The sequence below is a fragment of the Arachis duranensis genome, chromosome 8, assembly GCF_000817695.3.
Source record: "Arachis duranensis cultivar V14167 chromosome 8, aradu.V14167.gnm2.J7QH, whole genome shotgun sequence".
Taxonomy (NCBI): domain Eukaryota; kingdom Viridiplantae; phylum Streptophyta; class Magnoliopsida; order Fabales; family Fabaceae; genus Arachis; species Arachis duranensis.
Genome location: NC_029779.3, coordinates 8,570,428 through 8,590,027, shown reverse-complemented (window position 1 = coordinate 8,590,027; position 19,600 = coordinate 8,570,428). Strand labels below are relative to the sequence as shown.

The 19,600-nt window shown below is 34.8% G+C and overlaps 4 protein-coding genes across 5 annotated transcripts; 2 read left to right on the top strand and 2 right to left on the bottom strand.

The window, feature by feature from the left end:
* Positions 1 to 241: 241 nt before the first annotated feature.
* LOC107460619 (uncharacterized) lies at positions 242 to 4,212 on the bottom strand. Of its 2 annotated transcripts, XM_016079007.3 has the most exons (4): positions 3,955 to 4,212; positions 3,442 to 3,477; positions 1,408 to 3,051; positions 242 to 814 (listed from the first exon to the last, which is right to left on the bottom strand). In XM_016079007.3, coding segments are annotated over exons 2-4 (2,052 nt in total). In that variant the 5' UTR covers positions 3,443 to 3,477; positions 3,955 to 4,212; the 3' UTR covers positions 242 to 407. The 2 variants fall into 2 exon arrangements, with proteins under 2 accessions (XP_015934493.1, XP_015934491.1); XM_016079005.3 differs by lacking the exon at positions 3,955 to 4,212 and having other exon boundaries at positions 3,442 to 3,837.
* A 2,400-nt stretch (positions 4,213 to 6,612) lies between these two features.
* LOC107460622 (probable inactive receptor kinase At4g23740) lies at positions 6,613 to 10,022 on the top strand. The gene is made up of 3 exons (XM_016079009.3): positions 6,613 to 6,915; positions 7,337 to 8,626; positions 9,050 to 10,022. The coding sequence occupies exons 2-3, from the start codon at positions 7,393 to 7,395 to the stop codon at positions 9,715 to 9,717; spliced, it is 1,902 nt and encodes a 633-aa protein (XP_015934495.1). The 5' UTR covers positions 6,613 to 6,915; positions 7,337 to 7,392; the 3' UTR covers positions 9,718 to 10,022.
* Positions 10,023 to 10,565: 543 nt separating this feature from the next.
* On the bottom strand, positions 10,566 to 12,611 carry LOC107460641 (uncharacterized). Its single transcript, XM_016079034.3, has 4 exons — positions 12,301 to 12,611; positions 11,902 to 12,220; positions 10,955 to 11,013; positions 10,566 to 10,802 (listed from the first exon to the last, which is right to left on the bottom strand). The coding sequence occupies exons 1-4, from the start codon at positions 12,458 to 12,460 to the stop codon at positions 10,771 to 10,773; spliced, it is 570 nt and encodes a 189-aa protein (XP_015934520.1). The 5' UTR covers positions 12,461 to 12,611; the 3' UTR covers positions 10,566 to 10,770.
* A 1,426-nt stretch (positions 12,612 to 14,037) lies between these two features.
* Positions 14,038 to 16,773, top strand: LOC107460609 (ubiquitin-conjugating enzyme E2 10). Its single transcript, XM_016078989.3, has 5 exons — positions 14,038 to 14,215; positions 14,336 to 14,414; positions 15,369 to 15,496; positions 15,894 to 15,998; positions 16,414 to 16,773. Exons 2-5 carry the CDS (start codon positions 14,345 to 14,347, stop codon positions 16,555 to 16,557), a joined length of 447 nt encoding a protein of 148 aa, XP_015934475.1. The 5' UTR covers positions 14,038 to 14,215; positions 14,336 to 14,344; the 3' UTR covers positions 16,558 to 16,773.
* The last annotated feature ends 2,827 nt before the right edge of the window (positions 16,774 to 19,600 follow it).

Sequence of the window (19,600 nt, the reverse complement as noted above, 5' to 3'; positions counted from 1 at the left end):
AGAGTGTCTCTTTTCTTTTTTTTTTTTTTTGACTTTTGAATTATAAAAAAATATCTTCTAACTTTTTAGATTGCTTACACAATTTCTAATCACTAGGTATAATTAAGCACTGGCCAACAAGGCTGTATAAATAAATTAAAATGAAAATCGCATCAAAACTAAAATTCTATTTTTACTAAGAGTTGCCCCTGTCAGCCTAAGGCTTGATAATTTCTACATTTTGCAACTCACAAAACACAGGTGAAGCAAGTTTGACTTGTATATCTTAATATAACAATAACAATACATTAATTACTTATCCTACATGGCGAGAAATGGCGAGCTAATTGACTATTAGCCATGTCTTCACATTCATATCACTTGAAATATACATATACATTGCAATTCCTACATGGCTACAAAATATGCTACAGCCCAAATATGGGGTCATTTGCTCCAAATATGGAAGAACCAAACTGTCTTGTATTAAGATCACTGCCATCCAAGGCTGAACCGAAACGATCCAACCACTGAGTTGGACTTGCAGTTTCATTCTCCTCCACCCACTCAGAAGTCATGTCAATATCATCAACTTGAAGCAGATCAACTTCTGAAGACTTTGCTTTCATCTGCCTTGCCAACTTGAGATTGTAGTTTATGTAAACAAGGTCATTCAATGTTTCTCTATCAATCTTGTTCCTCTTCTCCGAGTGAATCTTCCGGAACGTGCTCCACTGCCTCTGAAAAGAGAAGGTACTACAGACTTGGCTTAGTATTCTAATGGCAACCCGTTGCAACCCGGGGGCAGAGTCGCCATATTGTTCCCACCAAAGCCCTACAATGAATAAGCAAAGAATTTGCAGATAAAAGAAATCATGATTTATCCATCGCCAAAGGTAAAGCATCAGACTGGGAAACACAGCATTGATGCTGCTTCAGCATATAAATCACAGTAGTTAAGACCCTGAGAGCCAACAATTTACAGGGTCTAGCACTCAATAAAACTAGGCATGTATGAAAAATCCATATTTTGTTTCAAGTTAGGCTTAGTAGCTTTGTAGATATACACACCAGGCAAACTTCAGGCAATTAATCCTAGACAAATCATAGAACTTTTCACTGTCAATGAACACAAAAAAGTGAAAAACTGCATTTTTTTTTTCAAAACTTAACAAGGCTAGTATTCCCAAATGAAAAGATGAAAACCTGCTAGAATTGGAGGAAATTTGGGGCAAATTTAACCCCTAAAACACATGATTTTCTTTATCCAAAGTTTAATCCTTAATCAGCCCTTATACCCTCCTCTCTATCAAATTTGCAGGTGGGAAAATTATGCAGCTTAAAAAAGAACAGATAGAAGGAGAAAAAAAATAAAAGAAACAAAATTGGCTCCCTTTGAAACAAAATGGTTCAGTGGGCAGAACTTACATGGAGCAACTGTGCTTCTTGCCTCCTTTGCTAGGCTACAACCAAACATCCCATGAGCCTTTGTAAAAGTATAGATTTGATTGGTGATATCACGCCTCATATCTGGCACGGGAAGTAATTTCTCCAGAACCTTATAGAAGTCTTCTTTTATCGAGGAAAGGAACTTTATTTCAGGATTGTATTGGATACTGGGGTTCAAAAAGGCTGCAGCTGCATGTAGAGGAGAATGCAGTTGGTCACGCCACTTTTTGTCTACTATATCTAAGAATGTCTTGCATTTGTTCTCATCCATTATGTAATATGTTCTAATTGATTCCTTTGCCCTGGTCATTAATTCATATATTGAACCTACAGTTGGTTTCCCTTCCGATACTTCCCTCAAAACTTTCAAAAAAGGTTCAGAGATAGCCACACACTCTTCAACTGTCCTCCAGAAATCACCATCTTCAGCAATTGTAATACAAGAGTGAGTCTGTGGCTTGTTTGCATATGAAGTGTTTGAGGCATATTCAGGGCTGTGGAACATAAGCTTCAATCTTGTTCTTAGCTTCAACATAGACTGTAAAGACAGGAAAGTTGATACAGATTTCGTGATCCCAGTCCTAATAAGTTCCTGGCCTCCACTGAACTTCTTCATAAGATCAAGCAATGAGGCATTGTTGTATATTAACTTTGATATGGTTTGTGCTTGTAAAATACATCTAGTAACCCAATCTACCTTGGAGAAGTCCTCCAATATTAGATTCAAACACTGAGAAGCACAAGGAGATACAAATATAGTTCCATAGTTCTGCACAATATGATTAGCAATGCCAGTGTAGTTAAAACTACTATCCATGATGATCTGCACAACATTGTCTGAGCCAAACTCTTGAATTACAGAATCAAAAAGATCGGCAAGCCATTTTGTATTCTTGAAATATGCAGAGGCATCCACAGTTTTGTGGAAAAATGTCCTGGATGGTGATGAGACTAAGAAATTAATCATGGCCTTGGACTTATAATCAGTCCATGTATCTGCAATAATGGTACAACCTGTGGTCGCCCACTCTTTCTCAACATCTTTCGACTGTAAGCCCACTTCTGATTTTATCCGTTCCAACCATGTTGTTTTCAGGACTTCAGCTGATGGACCTGTAAATCCAGGACCACACTTCGCAATTGCATCAATCATCAATTGATAGGATGAAGATCGCGCAACGCTGAAGTCTAGCTTATTCTCAAAAAAGAACAGGGCAATGCTTCTCTCTGCATTTTCTTGGTTGTTTGCAGAGGATGGCGTCAAAGGATTGCTAGTAGGGAAAATCTTCACAGCAGAGGATGGTGCATCCATAGATGTAAGAGCTTTATTTGCGGACATAGTACTGGGAGACTTAACCTCTGCTACTGCTAGCGCTAGTTTCTGCTTCTTCACACTTGAAGTTTCTTTGACTTCTTCCTTTGTTGCTATTATAGCCCTTACTCTATCTGTAACATCATCTCTGACCTTGCTACATGGATTTACCCCTTTACTTGGAAATCTAGACAAATGATGCTTCAACCTACTAATACCACCATTAAGAACTCTCTGGCAGAATTTGCACCTGACTTTGTTTCCATCTAATTTATCTGCATATTCCCAACAGACATCTTTTTCTCGAACCACTACAAGGTAATTTTAAGAGGGGAAAAAAAGATTCAATACAGTATATATGCCGAAATGTTCTTTCTTCCTTTCTGCTTAAAGTACTTCATTTATACAATATAAAAAAAAAAGTACTTCATTTACATCAAACATCAAAGAAACTAAGAGTAGGGTTGTCTACGAGTACTATGTAACCGTGGTTCACTGTATACATAAATAATAAATAAATATTTATGTAAATTCATAAGGTAGATATAACGGGATCTAAACTTGTAAATTTGTTACGAATTTACCAATTAACTCGAGAGTTTGATAACCATGTTCCTATAATCCTAGCTTCACTAATGATACTATCAGCATCCATTACATTTCAACAAATAGATAGAATGAAAATCAGAAACTGAGCTTACTTAGGATGCAGTAGCTCTTCTGGATGTATGAAAACCCTGCATGAAAAGATGACCAAACAATACAAAACAAAAGAAGAATCTCATTAGAAACACAGCACATATAATGGATCATGAGCATTCAATAAGGAAAGCAACAACAAAATTGAATTATGAACTCAGTGCATTAGTGAACTTCCTCAAAAGATACACAATAGAGCTCCATAACATATTGTAAATCTTCCTTTCCATCTTAAAGCATTAAATCAAACATGTTACCAGATGGAACAATGTAATGTAATTAATAATCAAATCAAACTTAATTAAAAATCTTCATTGACTCTTCCTATAAAAATGTACTAAATCTTATAAAATTTAATAATCCAATCTCGAATTTTAACACTTGCGAAGATAAAATTTAAGGTGGAAAAGACACAGAGAATAATTCAACATTTAAAGCAAATTAAAAGGGAAAAGAGATGCTGATGACATGGTTCAGGAAAAGAATATGAGATTAGCGATAAATTAGGAGCTTACGAAGTGAGAGAGAAAGAGATTGGTCTTTCTCGACGGAGAGATAATCGGAGGTCGCAGATTTCAATAATTTGTTTCCGATTTATCGCGATATTTTCGAGCTAGGGTTTATGTAATGTATGATGTGCTGTGCCTGTAAGTAAATGCGCGCTCTCTCTCTCTGTATCTCATCTTCTTATCTTCTCTTGTATTTTCTCGTTTTTCGATTTCTTCAATTTTTAGTTTGCGTGATATGCATCTCTGATCTCCCAGTTGGGTTTCTTTCTGCCGATATCTCGCGCGCCTTTTCGGTCTAGCCAATCATAAGGAGCCACGTGGAGTTACGATTCTCATGTCACCAACCACGAAGGGCTGTTATTACATTCTGAGAATTCATTACAAGAAGTCTTAAATTTAGTTGACATCCTTAAATCTTAAATGGTCGTTTGTAATTACCAACTAGTAGTATATCTAATCGTGTCATTAATGTGATAATACACGAAAATATAGTAATTATTGCTATAAAACATAGCGACTAAAGACTATAGGTAGTGGCGTGGCGTGCCTGTTGATTTATTTTTTTATTTATTAAATATGTATAAAAATAATACAAATTGATTTAGTTAAAATGAACAAGTGAGTATGATGCAACATAAAATTCAAAAAATAAAAAGAAAATGCTTCTTACAGGTTGCAAAAATTAAAACCCTTATGACAAATCTAAACCCAACTCATTCCCGGTGTCTTAGTCAAATGAGAGCATGAGACATGCAACTCAATGTTGTCATTAAGGTATATGTTGCATCTTACATCACATTATTTTTAGATAGCTTCTCATAAGAAGTAGTTAGAAAAACAATTGAAAATTTTAGATCTTTTTAATTGTTCTTTTAATACTAAATAAAAAAAAGGTTTTAATTTTTTTTATTTTTTATGTTTTTAAAAATTGAATATATATTTAAATTTTTACACATTATTCTTTTGGCTTGTTTTGAGTCCCGTGCATTTGTCAAGGCCTAAAGTTCCACCAGAATAATCCTTTATCGATTACTATTATTTTTTATATTTAGATATTATATATTATTTAAAACATATTAATATTCGTAAATATATGATAACAAGGGAACAATTCATGCAAAGTTATTTGACTTTTAAGGAGCACACTTTTCTATCACCAAGAACTAACATCCACCCCTGCCCACACCCTTTATTTAAAAATAGAAAAGATCAGAGCACTATTCATTCTTGTGGTTACAGTGATAATATATTTTAATTAGTTGTATTTTATTACTTGAGCTTATGCAATTTGGTGGGACAAAAGCATAGTCGAATATAAATTATTGTCATAAAAATAACAATAATAATATATTCGTGCTAGTAGTAAAGTAAATTTTTCATTTTAACTTTTAACTGCTCTCAAATCATATTCTCATGAACTAATGAAGCTCTCATTGACCAATTTAGGCATGATAAATTGACTTTAACATACACTCGATATCCTTTTGTATTAAATTGCTTTAGAGTATCATCTATTTGTATTCAATTATTTTGAGGATGTTTATTGTTTAGTAACCCTTAATGGTTGGGAATTAATCGCTGAATATATGTCTCGATTTTTCTCCTAACTCTCCCAACCAATTATTAAGGTTGAAGAATTTGTCTGCATGTCCCATGCATTATTACGAGAGTTCCAAAATTATTCACAAACAATTTTTTATTAATTAAAATATTTAAATTAGTCCTAAAAAATTTTAGATTAACACTTTGTTCTTTAACGAACTTTTCTTTTAGAAGTTATTGAGAATTAATTTCGTTAGGTAGGTAGATTGATCGTTTTGCTGTTATTTTAAAAGGAGACTAATTTATTTTATCGAAATATTTTTTAATATTATTATTTTTTCATGTTGTATGATCCAGTTTTAGTGATTTAGTGGCTTTACTTGAGCTTTGTAGGCGGCAGCAACTTGCTGTGCCTAACATCAACAAATTTAAAATAATCCCTCTCTTTTGGTGGATTAACAATATCATCCAGTGTCAACGCAATTATATTTTCAATTTATATACTATAAGCACACTAATTACTGGTAGTTTGGTAAAACAAACCGAAGAAGAATACTATAGCAAACTAACCAGTCTGACCTACCACTTTGATTAGTATTACTAATTAAAAATGTTTCCTCCCATTGAACGATGATTCTTTGACTGAAATTTTTTTCCCTAGAATTTGATAAATTAAACATCCCAATGGTCACATAACGTGTAAATTAGGCTTAAGAAATTAGAAAACAAAAAGGAAACATTACTTATAGAATATTTATTATAGAAAAAATACTCTTTTTGATACTGATCATTTATTTGAAAATAAAGTAATTATTCACAATTTGAAAATTCATATTCGATTTCCAATCAATTAGTCTAAGTAATCCCCGACATATTAATAAGTTACTGTTTACAAAAATTATTTAGACCAATTATTTAAATAATTATAAATGGATTAGATATTTTTAAATTATAAAGAATTACTTTGTCTTTCACACAAATAGCGAGAGACAAAAAAAATCTATTTTCTCTCTATTATAGAAAAAAAAACACATATATAGCTATATATAAGGTTCTATATTTGTTTACTTAGAGTAATGGGTCCTCCATATGCACCCTCCTATTTATGCGGCATAAAATAATAATCATTTGTGTGCTGGTTTCTTAATGATTACTGAATTGAGTTTCTCTTACTTCGATTGTGCATGTGATCTGCTGCTGTTCTTCCAAGGCTTATACAGCTCATCTTCCATCACTACCAATACACAAACCATCATTGCTATGATACAATTGCCTTGGATTTCCACAAATCTTTAACTGCTTCTGAAACCGTATGGACCAGTATATAATCATGTAGTATGGTTTTCTTGATAACCCCCCACCCCCACAAATCTTATTCATCACTTTTTCTTGTTATTGATGAATTTTGGGATCTAGAGATGAGTTGTAAGTATTCTTTTTTCCCTTTTTTTTTTAATTTTTTTATCTTACATATTTATGTCACAATCTTGGTCAACGGTTTAATCAAACATTTATTTTGTTCCAAAGTTGTTTTTTTTTTTTTTTCATCTATTTTGCTGCAGTCATTAGGGAGTCCCAAAGGGTAGGGGAACAGAAAGAAAAGAGAAAACTTTTAGTGATGTTAATTCCATGTCAAACATGAGCAGCTTAATTTGACTAACAAGAAACACAAAATTATAAAATAGCAAAAAAAAAAAAAAAGGAAAAAGATCATATATTTGAAATGCGTAGCTTACACTCAAATAAGCATCATACTTCTTTGTCTGTGATTCACATTTGGATAGATATCAATTGCAGCTCTTGAATTCTCTAATACTCTATTGTTATCATTTCATTTTTCATGTAGATTTTGCCAACATTTTGAGGAACTTGTAAAGAACTGTTGATCTTCAAACCAAGAAAATGGACAAGAAGTTATGCCTCTTGTTCATTTTCTCAGCATCAATTTTGTTCATTGTTGGAGCTGAGCCAGTGGAAGATAAACAAGCCTTGCTTGATTTCCTTCACAACATGAACCACCCTTATAATCTCAACTGGAATGAGAACTCTTCTGTATGCACAAGCTGGAGAGGAGTAACATGCAACGCCGGCCGGTCCAGAGTTATCGCGCTCCGGTTGCCAGCGGCCGGATTAAGTGGTCAAATCCCAAACAACACTCTTGGTCAACTTTCAGCGCTTCAGATTCTGAGTCTTCATTCAAATGGTATAACTGGTCCTTTCCCTAATGATTTCTCTGAGCTGAAGAACTTAACAAGCCTCTATCTCCAATCCAACAAGATTTCTGGCCCTCTGCCATTGAATTTCTCAGTTTGGAATAGTCTTACAATATTGAATTTATCTAACAACTTTTTCAATGGTACCATACCTTTTTCAATTTCGAATATGACTCATCTTGAATCATTAATCCTTGCCAACAATTCACTTTCTGGTGAAATACCAGATCTCAACATTCCTAGTCTCAAAGAGCTTGATTTGGCAAACAATAATCTTAGTGGTGTTGTTCCTAAATCCCTTCTTAGATTTCCAATTAGAGACTTTGCTGGTAACAATAATCTTACCTATGGAAATGCCCTTTCCCCTGCAATTCCCCTGCAACCGCCCAATGATCAACCAGCTAAGAAGAAACACATCAGGATCAGCGAGCAAACGCTGTTGGCTATCATAATTGGTGCTTGTGTGCTTGGATTTGCTGTGGTTGCAGCCTTCATGATTGCGTGCATGTATGGGAAAAACAACGAAAATGAGCTACCCGTTGAGTCCAAGAAAAAAGAAGTTCCTCTGAAGAAGCAATCTTCTGATAGCCAAGAGTCTCAGGACAAGAACAAGATTGTGTTCTTTGAAGGTTGCAGTCTTGCATTTGACTTAGAGGATCTACTGAGAGCTTCTGCTGAGATTCTAGGAAAGGGGACATTCGGCATGACATATAAGGCTTCTCTAGATGAGAATACCACAGTGGTGGTGAAGAGGTTGAAAGAGGTTACAGCTGGAAAAAGAGAATTTGAACAGCAAATGGAAATTGTGGGGAGAATTAAGCATGACAATGTGGATGCATTAAGGGCATATTACTACTCAAAGGAGGAGAAACTCATAGTATATGATTTCTATCAACAAGGCAGCGTTTCTGCATTGTTGCATGGTATGCTGAACCTTTCATCCTCTCTTTATCTGAAAACTTGTAGTTAAATGATATGAGTTTCTATAATTCTTCCCAACAGGTTATGTTTGTTGCTTTTCAGCTATTCCCTCTATTCTTTTTTATCTGTCTTCTTCAGTGACAGATAATAGGAGATGGAGGGAGTGTCTTTTAACAGGAATTCTCTTCTTTTTAACCATGCCTTTGTCTTAACAAACTAGGTGTTTAGTGCAACTTCATGAGCCTTGTTCTGTTAAGCTAAGTCTGAGGTAATTAAGAAAAACTGAACATTTTATCCTCAAATTAATTGTAATTTTATTACTGCTGTAACTCAATGGCAAGTATGATATTTTTTATCACTATAGCAAAGTTGGATCCTAGAGAAGTGGCTAATCTCAAGTATGATATTCCATCTACATTATGCAGGAAAAAGAGGGGAAGGAAGAATCCCTTTAGACTGGGAGAGCCGTCTAAGAATCGCAATAGGCGCAGCAAGAGCCATTGCTCACATCCATGCTCAACACGGAGGGAAACTAGTTCATGGAAACATAAAAGCCTCAAACATCTTCCTCAACTCACAAGGATACGGTTGTGTATCGGACACTGGTTTGGCAACCCTGATGAGTCCATTGCCTGCACCTGCAACACGTGCTGCTGGATACCGTGCCCCAGAAGTAACTGACACCCGAAAATCAACACATGCATCTGATGTCTATGCTTTCGGGGTCCTAGTACTCGAGCTTCTGACAGGGAAGTCACCAGTACCTGCTGCCGGAGGCGAGGAAGTTATGCATTTGGTTAGATGGGTGAATTCTGTGGTCAGAGAAGAATGGACTGCAGAGGTGTTTGATGTGGAGCTTCTGAGGTATCCAAATATAGAGGAAGAAATGGTGGAGATGCTGCAAATAGGGATGGCTTGTGCCTCAAGAATACCGGATCAGAGACCGAAAATGACAGAGGTGGTGAGAATGATGGAGGAAATTCGTCGTGTAAACACTGGAAATCCACCTTCCACTGGATCTAGATCAGAAGTTTCTACTCCAACAACTTATGCAGTTGACATGATGGTGGCTTCTACATCGGTCCCACAGTGAGATTCTCCATCCACCCCCCCTCTCCTCTCTCTTTTTTAGGTATTGGTCAATAGTTAATTGTTTACTTCTACAATGTAATTCAATCAACGTTTCAGTTTCAACTTGATTCTTAACTCGGGGAAGTGGAATTTGATCAAGCGGGTCTATGAATTTAGTAAGATAATTATTTAGTGCTGATTTAAGCTATCGGATTTAGCTGGTAGTGGCTATTATATTCTATATTGTATCGTGTAGCCAGGGAATTTTTCTTTTCGTGTGTTAAATTGTTAATAGTAATAACGTAATGGAAGCTTTACAGTGGCGAAGATATGGTGATAAAAACTCTAAATCATGCAAATAAGAGAACGTGAAAGAATATTTATCATTTATCCCATTTTACTTGGGGCTGAGGAATCACCTTGTTCTCTGATTTGGACCATCACCCATAAGGACTGATTATAAGTCTTGTAAGGTACTCAGGCGCCTGCTCATTCTGTATCAAAAATTATGCTATTAGTTATATATTCTGAATTTTTCAAAGTAACATGAATAGGTACATCTCTCAATAGTGGATCCTACAACGAATAATATTAGTTTTACTTTTATCCCCGTGTATACTATTTGTAAAGGCTTTGTTTCCAGTCACTTCAGATTTCACTTCAGCATATATCAACCGCGTTTTCAAATTGCAACTTCACAGATGATATCAGGCCAATGAAAACTAAAACTCTGCTATGGGGTGGGGATATGAAAAACTGAGGTGAATTTAACATCAACATAGTGGGTAGTACTAGACTACCAAAATGCCAACGTCTATGTAAAAGAAAAAAGCAGAACAGATATAGCGGGGCGAGCAGCTAATGCTTGCATTTTTAGCTGTAAAAAAATTGATATAATCACATTTCAATATTTCATACATCCAGCTGAATCTGGTTTCAAGGTAAAAACTTACAGAATATAGATTCTTTTTCTATCAGAAGAGTGGTTGAATTAACATTTGAAAGGAAAAGCTAATTACCTGTAAGTATGCCCTACTAAGTTTACAGACATCCTAAGGAAAATGCAAACCACAATTCACTTCCTCATAATTCTTGTTTTCACACCCCCTGAAATTTCAAAGAAAAAAAGAAGGAAAAAATAAATAAATAAATAAAAAGGAGAGACATAGAAGAACTCCGCAATCAACATCATTGTTCACCCCCTTCCCCTCCCCAAACAAAAAACGAAAAAATGAATTAGATTTTCTTTTGCTACATACCTTCAACTTCTTCAAATTCGAGTTCCTTCACCAAGTCAGCTGCTGCATTATACTCAAACCTACAAAGAAATTACAATTTAAAACCAGAAAGTTTCACAAAAGCTAAATATAATAATGGTCACCAGATTTTACAACAATAAAACAGAAATTCAGACAGCACAGAACACTCAATGAAAATTAGTAGACCCATTTTGAACTTGCTGTTAGTAAAATTTCGTAAGATGGTTTCAGTTAATACGTCCCTAACAACTTCTTAAGTCCAGGTACTGAGAATGCACGTGAAGGCAAAACTGGACGAGTTTAGGGCAACATAATTTGGATAATGGGATGGACATTCTGGATATATATTTGTGCGAAATGCATGAACCAAATGAAAAACAAAATGAAATGCCAGAGGAGTTAGGATATATGAATCGGGGATGACTGTTAAATACAAAACTAAACTACTAGAATAGTAGAACTCATTCTCATTTACAACCAGAAAGAGTTTTCCTTTTTCAGTAAGCATCAAGACAACCATCCAAATCTTATAATTCCAAGATGAAGAACAACGAAACAGTTGGAATAGTACATTGCCCTGCTGGCCTTCTCTTTGTTATACTTATACGTGGTGCAAGGTAAAGTAAAACTTCAATCAGTAGCATATCAAAAGCCAATGCAGCTCAACAAAGTAACCCATGACAAACAAATATAAAAAATTGCGAAAACAAAAGATCATTTCATCTTTATCAGATCATAAAATTCCCAAATGTAGAATTGCTTGAACTTCTAAATGTCCTTAGAGACTAAAATAGAATCACTCCCAAAGTTGCAATCCAAACAAGAAAGGCATCAATACGTTACACAACATTGGAAACATTTTCCAGTATCACGGTTAGAAACACGTTACATAAAATTCACCATACGCAAAGCAATAATAAAAACAAAAAAGCGAATTCGAAATTTACTTATTGGAAGAAACAACTTCGAGTTCATAATCAGAAGCTTTTATGGTGGCTTCAACAAAGGCAGTGATTATTTCGCTCTTGCGAGTGCTAACAAGCAGCAAATCATACTCCGTCGGGATTACAACGACGAAGAAGTGGTCGATCAGTTCACTCATACATATCTTATCAACCGCCGCAAGCGCTATCCTCCGCTTCAGCGAATTGGTCTCCAGATCGAAAATGTAGATCGCGAAATCGGTTGCTATAAGAATGCGGCTCTTCATCTTCCCCGATCCTGTGACCTTCAAAACCTTATCGGCAAACAGAACCGCTTGATCCCCTGCCAAAAATATGAAATTACATTGAGGATTTGTAGATTAGGGAAACGAATCCGTGAGATTGGAAATTACGAAGAGGAACCTTGTTTGCGCAAGACGTCCATCATGAAAGGGTGAGCACCGACGTGGATGTGGTCTCCTTCTGAGAGCTTGGTGGGTTTTGGAGGGTCCGGTTCGGGTTGAAGTTGAAGCGGATCGGAAACTTGATCTTGAATGTCGTCGTTTTCGGGAAGGTCCTGCATCGTGAAGTTGCGTGTGAGGGTCGGGGGAGTGGTGGCGTCGAAAGTGGAGAGTGATCAGAGATGAATGCGATGCGGGTGGAGGTGGACCCCACGTGGAAGAAACTGTGCCCTGGCTGGCTGAGTTGTCCAGCTGGCTCCTACGTAGCCACCCCGCGCTTTTGGGCGGCTGATCATTGCATGCTTTGAATTTCATCTCATTTTCTCACTTTCACGTCCCAAAAACTAAAATCATTACTGCTTCTAGAATTTTGCTAATATATTAAAAATCATATCTTTAATATATTTGAAGTTACTTCATTTGATTCATATAAACATTCCAATGCTTTTAAAATTTAGTGTACTTAAATGCAATTTAACGCAAAATATTTTGTGATCCAGTGGCTAATTTATTTTCTTTGCACGGTAAACTTTACTTCAACATTTAATTATATTATCACATAAGAATAATTTTTTTACTCAATTACCATTAACTCAAGAATTTTACAAAAACAAATATTTAGCTTAATTTAATTACAATGCAAAACAACTAATATGCATTCATAAAAAATTAAACTCTTTAAAAAAAATCTAACAAGTAACAATTAACAAAGGCCAATTCTCCCATGTCTTGAATTTTGGTGTCGAAATTGCCGAAATTGTTTTTTGTAGTAAATTTTAAATATTAAAAAATTGTTTATTTTTATATTTTTTAATTTAAATATTAATTTTTATCTCTTTTTAATAAATTAGACAAATGTATATAGACACTATAGCATACACCTTAAACAAAAGCAAAACATTCAAGTGGTTCAACTAGTGAAAAAGGAAAGCAACTTGATAGTTGATAGTTGATACAGACATGCATGATATGAAAGATGGCCAAGTAAAGAGAGAAGGTTGCGTTATGTTCTCCTTAGTAGCGTAGAGCGGGAACAAATGAACAATCAAAGCGGTGAAAAGACCAGCTGCAACGTCATAAGGCGAAGAAACCAAGGGCGGGAACTGGTAAATTAAAAAGGCACCCGAACGTAGGAAATAAAAAAGATAAAAATAAGTACACTAAATTAATTTGGAGCACTAAATTTTTTTTTTGAAATTCCAATTGTACCAATTAGTGAATCCTCGACCTAAAACATATAAATTTCATTAACGAAATTGGTTCAGGAACCATTTGGAATTTTAACAAGTAATGGTCGCACGCAACGCACAATGTAGTATAAAACCCAAACGACGTCGTGCGAGGCAGAGGGATCCAATCAATGAACCAATCCGCGTTAGGGGAAGCTGAGGCGAAGCTCAAGACCGCTCATTTTGGGTGCCACTTTTTGACCTCTCAGCGAAAAAAAGGATTGGATTTCGTACATAAAACGCCAACCAGGTCCCACACACCCCTCTCCCAATTTCAATAAAATAAATAATTATACATTACAGCATTTAGCAGTAGATTTTTTTAAAATTAATTAAAAAATAACAATATTGTTTATGATAACGAATAATAAATAATATAATAATAACAATAATTATCAAAAAAAGAAAAAGCGGAGACGGGGTTAAAGGTTGCGGATCGATTCCCAAGCCGCACCAGACATTTATAAAAAGTCATTTCCTTCTTCCAAAATACACATACGCTTCTTTCTCCTCTTTGTTTTCTTCCCTTTCAATTTTTTTTTCTCCTATTTCACTTTCTCTCTCCTTCTTTCCCTCTCTCGTTGTTGTTGGTGTTCGTTCCTCAAAAATCCAAACAAGGCGCAAGGAGGATCTGTGCTTGCTTTATCGGTAAGAGGATATCACCAACTGTTGCTTTCGATCTGTGTTTTTTCTGCGTTCTGCGCTTTCAATCTGACCCGATCTGGTGTGATCTGTTCAGATCTGAGCTGATTCTGTGTTTTTTGTTAGGTTTTGGCCATGGCTTCCAAGCGGATCTTGAAGGAGCTCAAGGATCTGCAGAAGGATCCTCCTACCTCTTGCAGCGCCGGTACTCTAGCTCTTTATCTTCATTTTTAATTATTCTTTTGTTTTTTTAAATTTTCATACCTCGTTTTTGTTTTGTTTTGATTTGTTTATGTTTGAATTTTATATTCGTGTTTGTGTGCGATGATGTTTATATATTCGTTATGGAAACTATAGCCGTTGATGTCTTTAAAACGATTGACTCTGATGCTAAAGGTGAATGAATGGATTATGCTATTTTTTCCATATATTTAAAGTCTCTAGGTGTTATTACGACGGGCGTGTTTGTAATTTCGTCATTGAGGATTCTACGTGGGCGTGGATTGTTGAGGAAAGCATAGTTGCGGTCAAAGCACTTTTATGTTTTAGCGAAATAGGATATAATCATGTGTTGACGTGTATTTTTTTGTCTAATATACCGTTTGATAAGTCGTAGAAATGGAAACGGTATTGGCTCACGTGTTTGCTTTAGTGACTACCCTATGTATGAAGAAATTTGGAATTGGTTCGCTTGGGGACTGATTAATGTTGCAATTTCTGCAGCCTTGTTTTTCTGCGTGTGGTTCATCACTTATCAAATTTAACAAACTATATGATTGCTGGTATTTTTGAGTATTTGCTTCTTTTTTTTCTTTCTCTTATCTGAATCTTTGAAGCTATTTTTTTTATTCAAGTGTCTTGAAATCAAGCCTTTTCTGTGTCCTAATGTCCATGTCTTTTATTTTTTGGTAGAAGGGTGACTATGAATAATGTTGCCCAATAGATAAACTTATTTGCACTATTATAATCTTTGAATTATTATGATGTAGCCGGTTTGAATTGTTGAAAGTTTGTTGTTGGTTATCATAGATGAGTTTACTAGTTGATAGCGCGGTAGATACAATCTTGTACTCTTAATGTTAGGATTAGGAAATCTAGTTCTTGTGTTTCTGGCATTTGTAATTAATGTGTACTTATCCACGATTTCCTCATGTGTCAGGTCCTGTTGCTGAGGATATGTTTCACTGGCAAGCAACAATCATGGGTCCTCCAGACAGTCCATATGCTGGAGGTGTTTTCCTAGTCACTATTCATTTCCCTCCGGATTATCCCTTTAAGCCACCAAAGGTTTGTAATTAAATCAAGTTCTAATTAATTATGTAAAATTTCTTCAATGTTTTCAATTCTATGTTTATTCTTAAACACTTATTTACTGACAATCAAAATGTTAATTGTTGATCTCAAGTTTCTCGAGGAATAACTTTGGCCGTAAGGGGGAAATATACTTGTCTTTACATTTTCTATGTGGTATAGAACAGCACATGATCCTCTTCGTTTTTAGGCGGAGTCAGTTGGATAAGTTCAATATCATAAATCAATTTGGCATTTAAAAACCATTAATGATTAAATCTTATAGTTTGTTCTGTAGGTTATTTAGGTTCTTTAGATCAATACTCTTATCTAGTATATATTATATATATTTCAATCATGATATCCATGCTCATGGATTGTGTATATTGTACAGGTTGCATTCAGGACAAAGGTATTTCACCCAAATATTAATAGCAACGGAAGCATTTGTCTTGATATATTGAAGGAGCAGTGGAGCCCTGCTCTGACCATTTCCAAGGTATGTTTCTTAATAATTTTACATGATGAAAGCAGCCCTCTAAATTCTATTTCAGAAGAACCAAGGCCTTTTGGGACTACTATCTAATGATGTGTTACTTCGTTGTTAAAAAAATTGGTGTTTTACTAGATGCTATCACTTATCATAGTTTTTTTCTTTTTAATGTCCTAACAAGAACATGACAAGATGATGTAAACTCTTTAACTGGTGAATTAATACTGAAATCTTAATTGTCTTTCTCCTATGAATATAATTGCCGATTTGCATGATGTTTGAGATTATGAAGTAGATAACAGTATGGCTGATACAATTGCGTCATGTATATTCTATTTAAGTATAGCCATTCTATAGCTCCTTTATTGAAGATGTTAAACTGCTACTAAAGATTGTTTACTTTCTATACCTATGCCCTTAGGTGTTGCTTTCAATTTGCTCCCTGTTGACTGACCCAAACCCTGATGATCCTTTGGTCCCTGAAATCGCCCACATGTACAAGACAGACAGGAACAAGTACGAGTCAACTGCCAGAAGCTGGACCCAGAAATATGCCATGGGCTAAGTTCCCCATGGTATGTTGTGAGGGAGAGCCTTTTTACTTGCAGTGTTTAAAGGCCTAAACGGCCTTTGTATGAATATTTGTTGTCTTTAATCGTAACCAAATTAAGGTCTCTCTACTTAAGAACGAGGGGAAAACGTTTATTCTGCTGTTTGTATCGTAAATGTTAATTTTAGAACAGTGAAACGTGGCCCAATTCAATGTGTGCTCTCATCTTCATATTTGTTGACACTGGCATCCCATATATTTAATTATTCTCTCTACGGCTCATCAATCAACTTGTGAATTGAAAGATTATTATTCATCAAGTTCAAAATACAATTACAATAATTTCATAACTAAAATTTCAAAGTTTTTGTTACAACATAAATTTAAAATTAAAAAATCATTATGAAATACCTTTCGAAGAATTAAAGTTATCCTAACGTTGTCTGCTGTTGTGTATTTAAGGAAAGATCTTGTTCTTTCTTTGTATGCCAACGTAGTACACACATTAACAGGGCAACAGTGGCATACTGTCAAGTGTCCATTATGTCCTCATCTCGACTCTTCAGGTCTCATGGTCTTTACTTAGTTCAAAATGCTGCTACATGTCCCCCGCATAGTCCTTGAATCTCAAGCCTGGCTCGGCTACTTACTGCTTGTTGGAATTTCTGTTGTTTTACTTTATTTTCCCCTTTTTACCACCAATAATTCGTCATTCAAGGTATAGGTGGTTCAACTGCTTGAACGTTTATTGGGCTGTTCAGACTTCAGAGATTCGGGTAGTAAATTATTTATTTCGACATTTTTTATTTTTTGGTTGGTTTATGTTAAATATATGCTTTATGGTTCAGTTTTATTACTTAAGCCTTTGATATTTTCGGTTAGAAACTCGTCTTTAGCAAACATTTTAGTTCACACCATTAAACAGAAATAGGTTTTACTTCCGGTATAACACTCAGATGGTTTCCATCCAGATTTACTGTTCTTATTTTGAACGGACCCGAATTTAATAATAGTTCGTTTATTTCTATTTCATTTCACTGCCTTCTGTAACTAACATTTATCAAATATCTGAAAGCAATATTATTTATTGATTTCTTTCAATAACTGTAACATGTATGCAATTGACATTCTCATTGAATCGTTGGCGTTATTAAAAATTCTCGAAAATATCACAGAATGACTAACTTCTTTCTTGGGAGTAAAAGATACTACAGTCCGCACAAACAAGAGAACATTATAAGACAGGGAAAAGACATTTCTCTTGAATCGCCACTAATCAAAGAATTAATCCCACAAGGAGCACTAAGAAAAACATTAAGTTCCAAAGCATGAGAATATCCCAAGACCATCTGCCATTCTGTTAGCCTCTCGATATATCTGTAACATCCGAACCTGGCAATGACGATTAAGAACATTAATTTTCAGATTAGATCAAATAAGCACTTTAATTTTGATCGATTTAAATTTTAACACACCCTAATGACGGACTTAGAAAAAAAAAAAAAAAACAAATATATAATGACTAATGAGTAATGACAACAACCAAAGAGCTGAGTCCTAGAGCACCGGAATATCTCCTGCATAACCATCATTGGAAAATGTAGTTTTGATGGATTGTAAAATGTTTTACACAGTTCACATCCTTTTTTTAGATGATCATTCACGCTGAATGCCAAAATATAATTATTTTATTGATGTGACGTTAGATAATTAGGATTTGGATTCTCTAAATACAGGTAATTAGAGGTAATTAAATGCACATATAAAATATAATTATTTTATTGATGTGACGTTAGATAATTAGGATTTGGATCCTTTAAATATAAGTAATTAGATGCACATATCAAATTACTTTATACTGTCAGTACATTAAAATTAAAATTTTTTTTTGGTAAACTAAAGGGGCTTAAGCCCAAGAAAAACCAAAACCAAGATAAAAATAACAAAAACCAAAAAATCAAATCAGCAAAGAAAGTCTAAGTACTTTCTTGTACTATCTCTACTTATCGGGTTATACTAAATCCTTTCACATCCTCAGCTAAGGTGGACCGTATGTATTCAGGCGGGAGATCTTGGAATTGAAAATCTTGCCGTTCATCAAGACTTTGCTTAGCTAAGATATCAGCACATCGATTCGATTCTCTATAAGCATGCTGAATTTTTATTTCCCATGGTCTTTCTATCAATTCTTTAATTTCTCTAATTAAATTTTATTTTTTAACAACGACAGCTTTGATGGTCTGAAAGTATCTGACTCCAACAATAACGAATTATAGGGCTTCGCAGCCCATTTAATATAATGTATACTAAACCGACTAAGGCCGATAAAGACAATAACCCAACAATACCAACGGCCCAATTCGGACCCAAGAAAATCGAAGCAATCTTAAGCCCATCATGAATGCCCAACTAACTTCAAATGTTTGCTAGAATTGCATTGATAACGAGAATCTCCATCCATTTGTCAGAAATTTTGGGTATAAAAAAGGACACAACAGAAGATTAGATGCTTTTATTTATGATTTATGAATAGGAAGTGGCAGGTGAGAATTTAGATGAGTAAGATGATAACTGAGAGTTCCCTGCAACTGCAATATAATTGCAGCAGCCAAATTTTATCGTAAGGATTCTGCACCATCTTCTGCCAAGAACGTTTGGTGTAATCTTAAATGCTTCTTCGTTTTTAGTTCTTTTAATTAATGTTGAGATCAGTTCTTAAGAGTATCATGCATCAAATTCCCTCACAGGGGTATTAATTATATCATAAAAAAATATTATATATGTTACTTCATGCCGAGTGTATCAGAAATTAAATAGTCAAGAAAGATATGGAGTAGTTTCTTCATGCACAAAAATTTGTAGTCTTTTTTTCAAAGACATCGGATTTTCCTTGATTAATCAATTGGTTCAAATATAATAAATGTTAAAAATTGAATAAAACTTTGATAAAAAAATATAAAATATATATGCAATATTCTCAATGAATTAGAATGAAATTCTATTTTTTATGAAATCACGGAACTGTTATGCTGCTACTTTCAAAGGCTACGACTACCCT

Bases quoted from the DNA above. Each gene is read 5' to 3' on its own strand.
- LOC107460619 (XM_016079005.3), bottom strand. From the start codon at position 3,559: ATGCTCATGATCCATTATATGTGCTGTGTTTCTAATGAGATTCTTCTT. The intron at 3,052-3,441 runs GTAAGCTCAGTT...ATTACCTTGTAG, and splicing joins GAAGAGCTACTGCATCCTAA to TGGTTCGAGAAAAAGATGTC. The intron at 815-1,407 runs GTAAGTTCTGCC...TATTCATTGTAG, and splicing joins AAGAAGCACAGTTGCTCCAT to GGCTTTGGTGGGAACAATAT.
- LOC107460622 (XM_016079009.3), top strand. From the start codon at position 7,393: ATGGACAAGAAGTTATGCCTCTTGTTCATTTTCTCAGCATCAATTTTG. The intron at 8,627-9,049 runs GTATGCTGAACC...TACATTATGCAG, and splicing joins CGTTTCTGCATTGTTGCATG to GAAAAAGAGGGGAAGGAAGA.
- LOC107460641 (XM_016079034.3), bottom strand. From the start codon at position 12,460: ATGCAGGACCTTCCCGAAAACGACGACATTCAAGATCAAGTTTCCGAT. The intron at 12,221-12,300 runs GTTCCTCTTCGT...TATTTTTGGCAG, and splicing joins GGACGTCTTGCGCAAACAAG to GGGATCAAGCGGTTCTGTTT. The intron at 10,803-10,954 runs GTATGTAGCAAA...TTGAAATTTCAG, and splicing joins CGAATTTGAAGAAGTTGAAG to GGGGTGTGAAAACAAGAATT.
- LOC107460609 (XM_016078989.3), top strand. From the start codon at position 14,345: ATGGCTTCCAAGCGGATCTTGAAGGAGCTCAAGGATCTGCAGAAGGAT. The intron at 14,415-15,368 runs GTACTCTAGCTC...CTCATGTGTCAG, and splicing joins TCCTACCTCTTGCAGCGCCG to GTCCTGTTGCTGAGGATATG. The intron at 15,497-15,893 runs GTTTGTAATTAA...TATATTGTACAG, and splicing joins ATCCCTTTAAGCCACCAAAG to GTTGCATTCAGGACAAAGGT.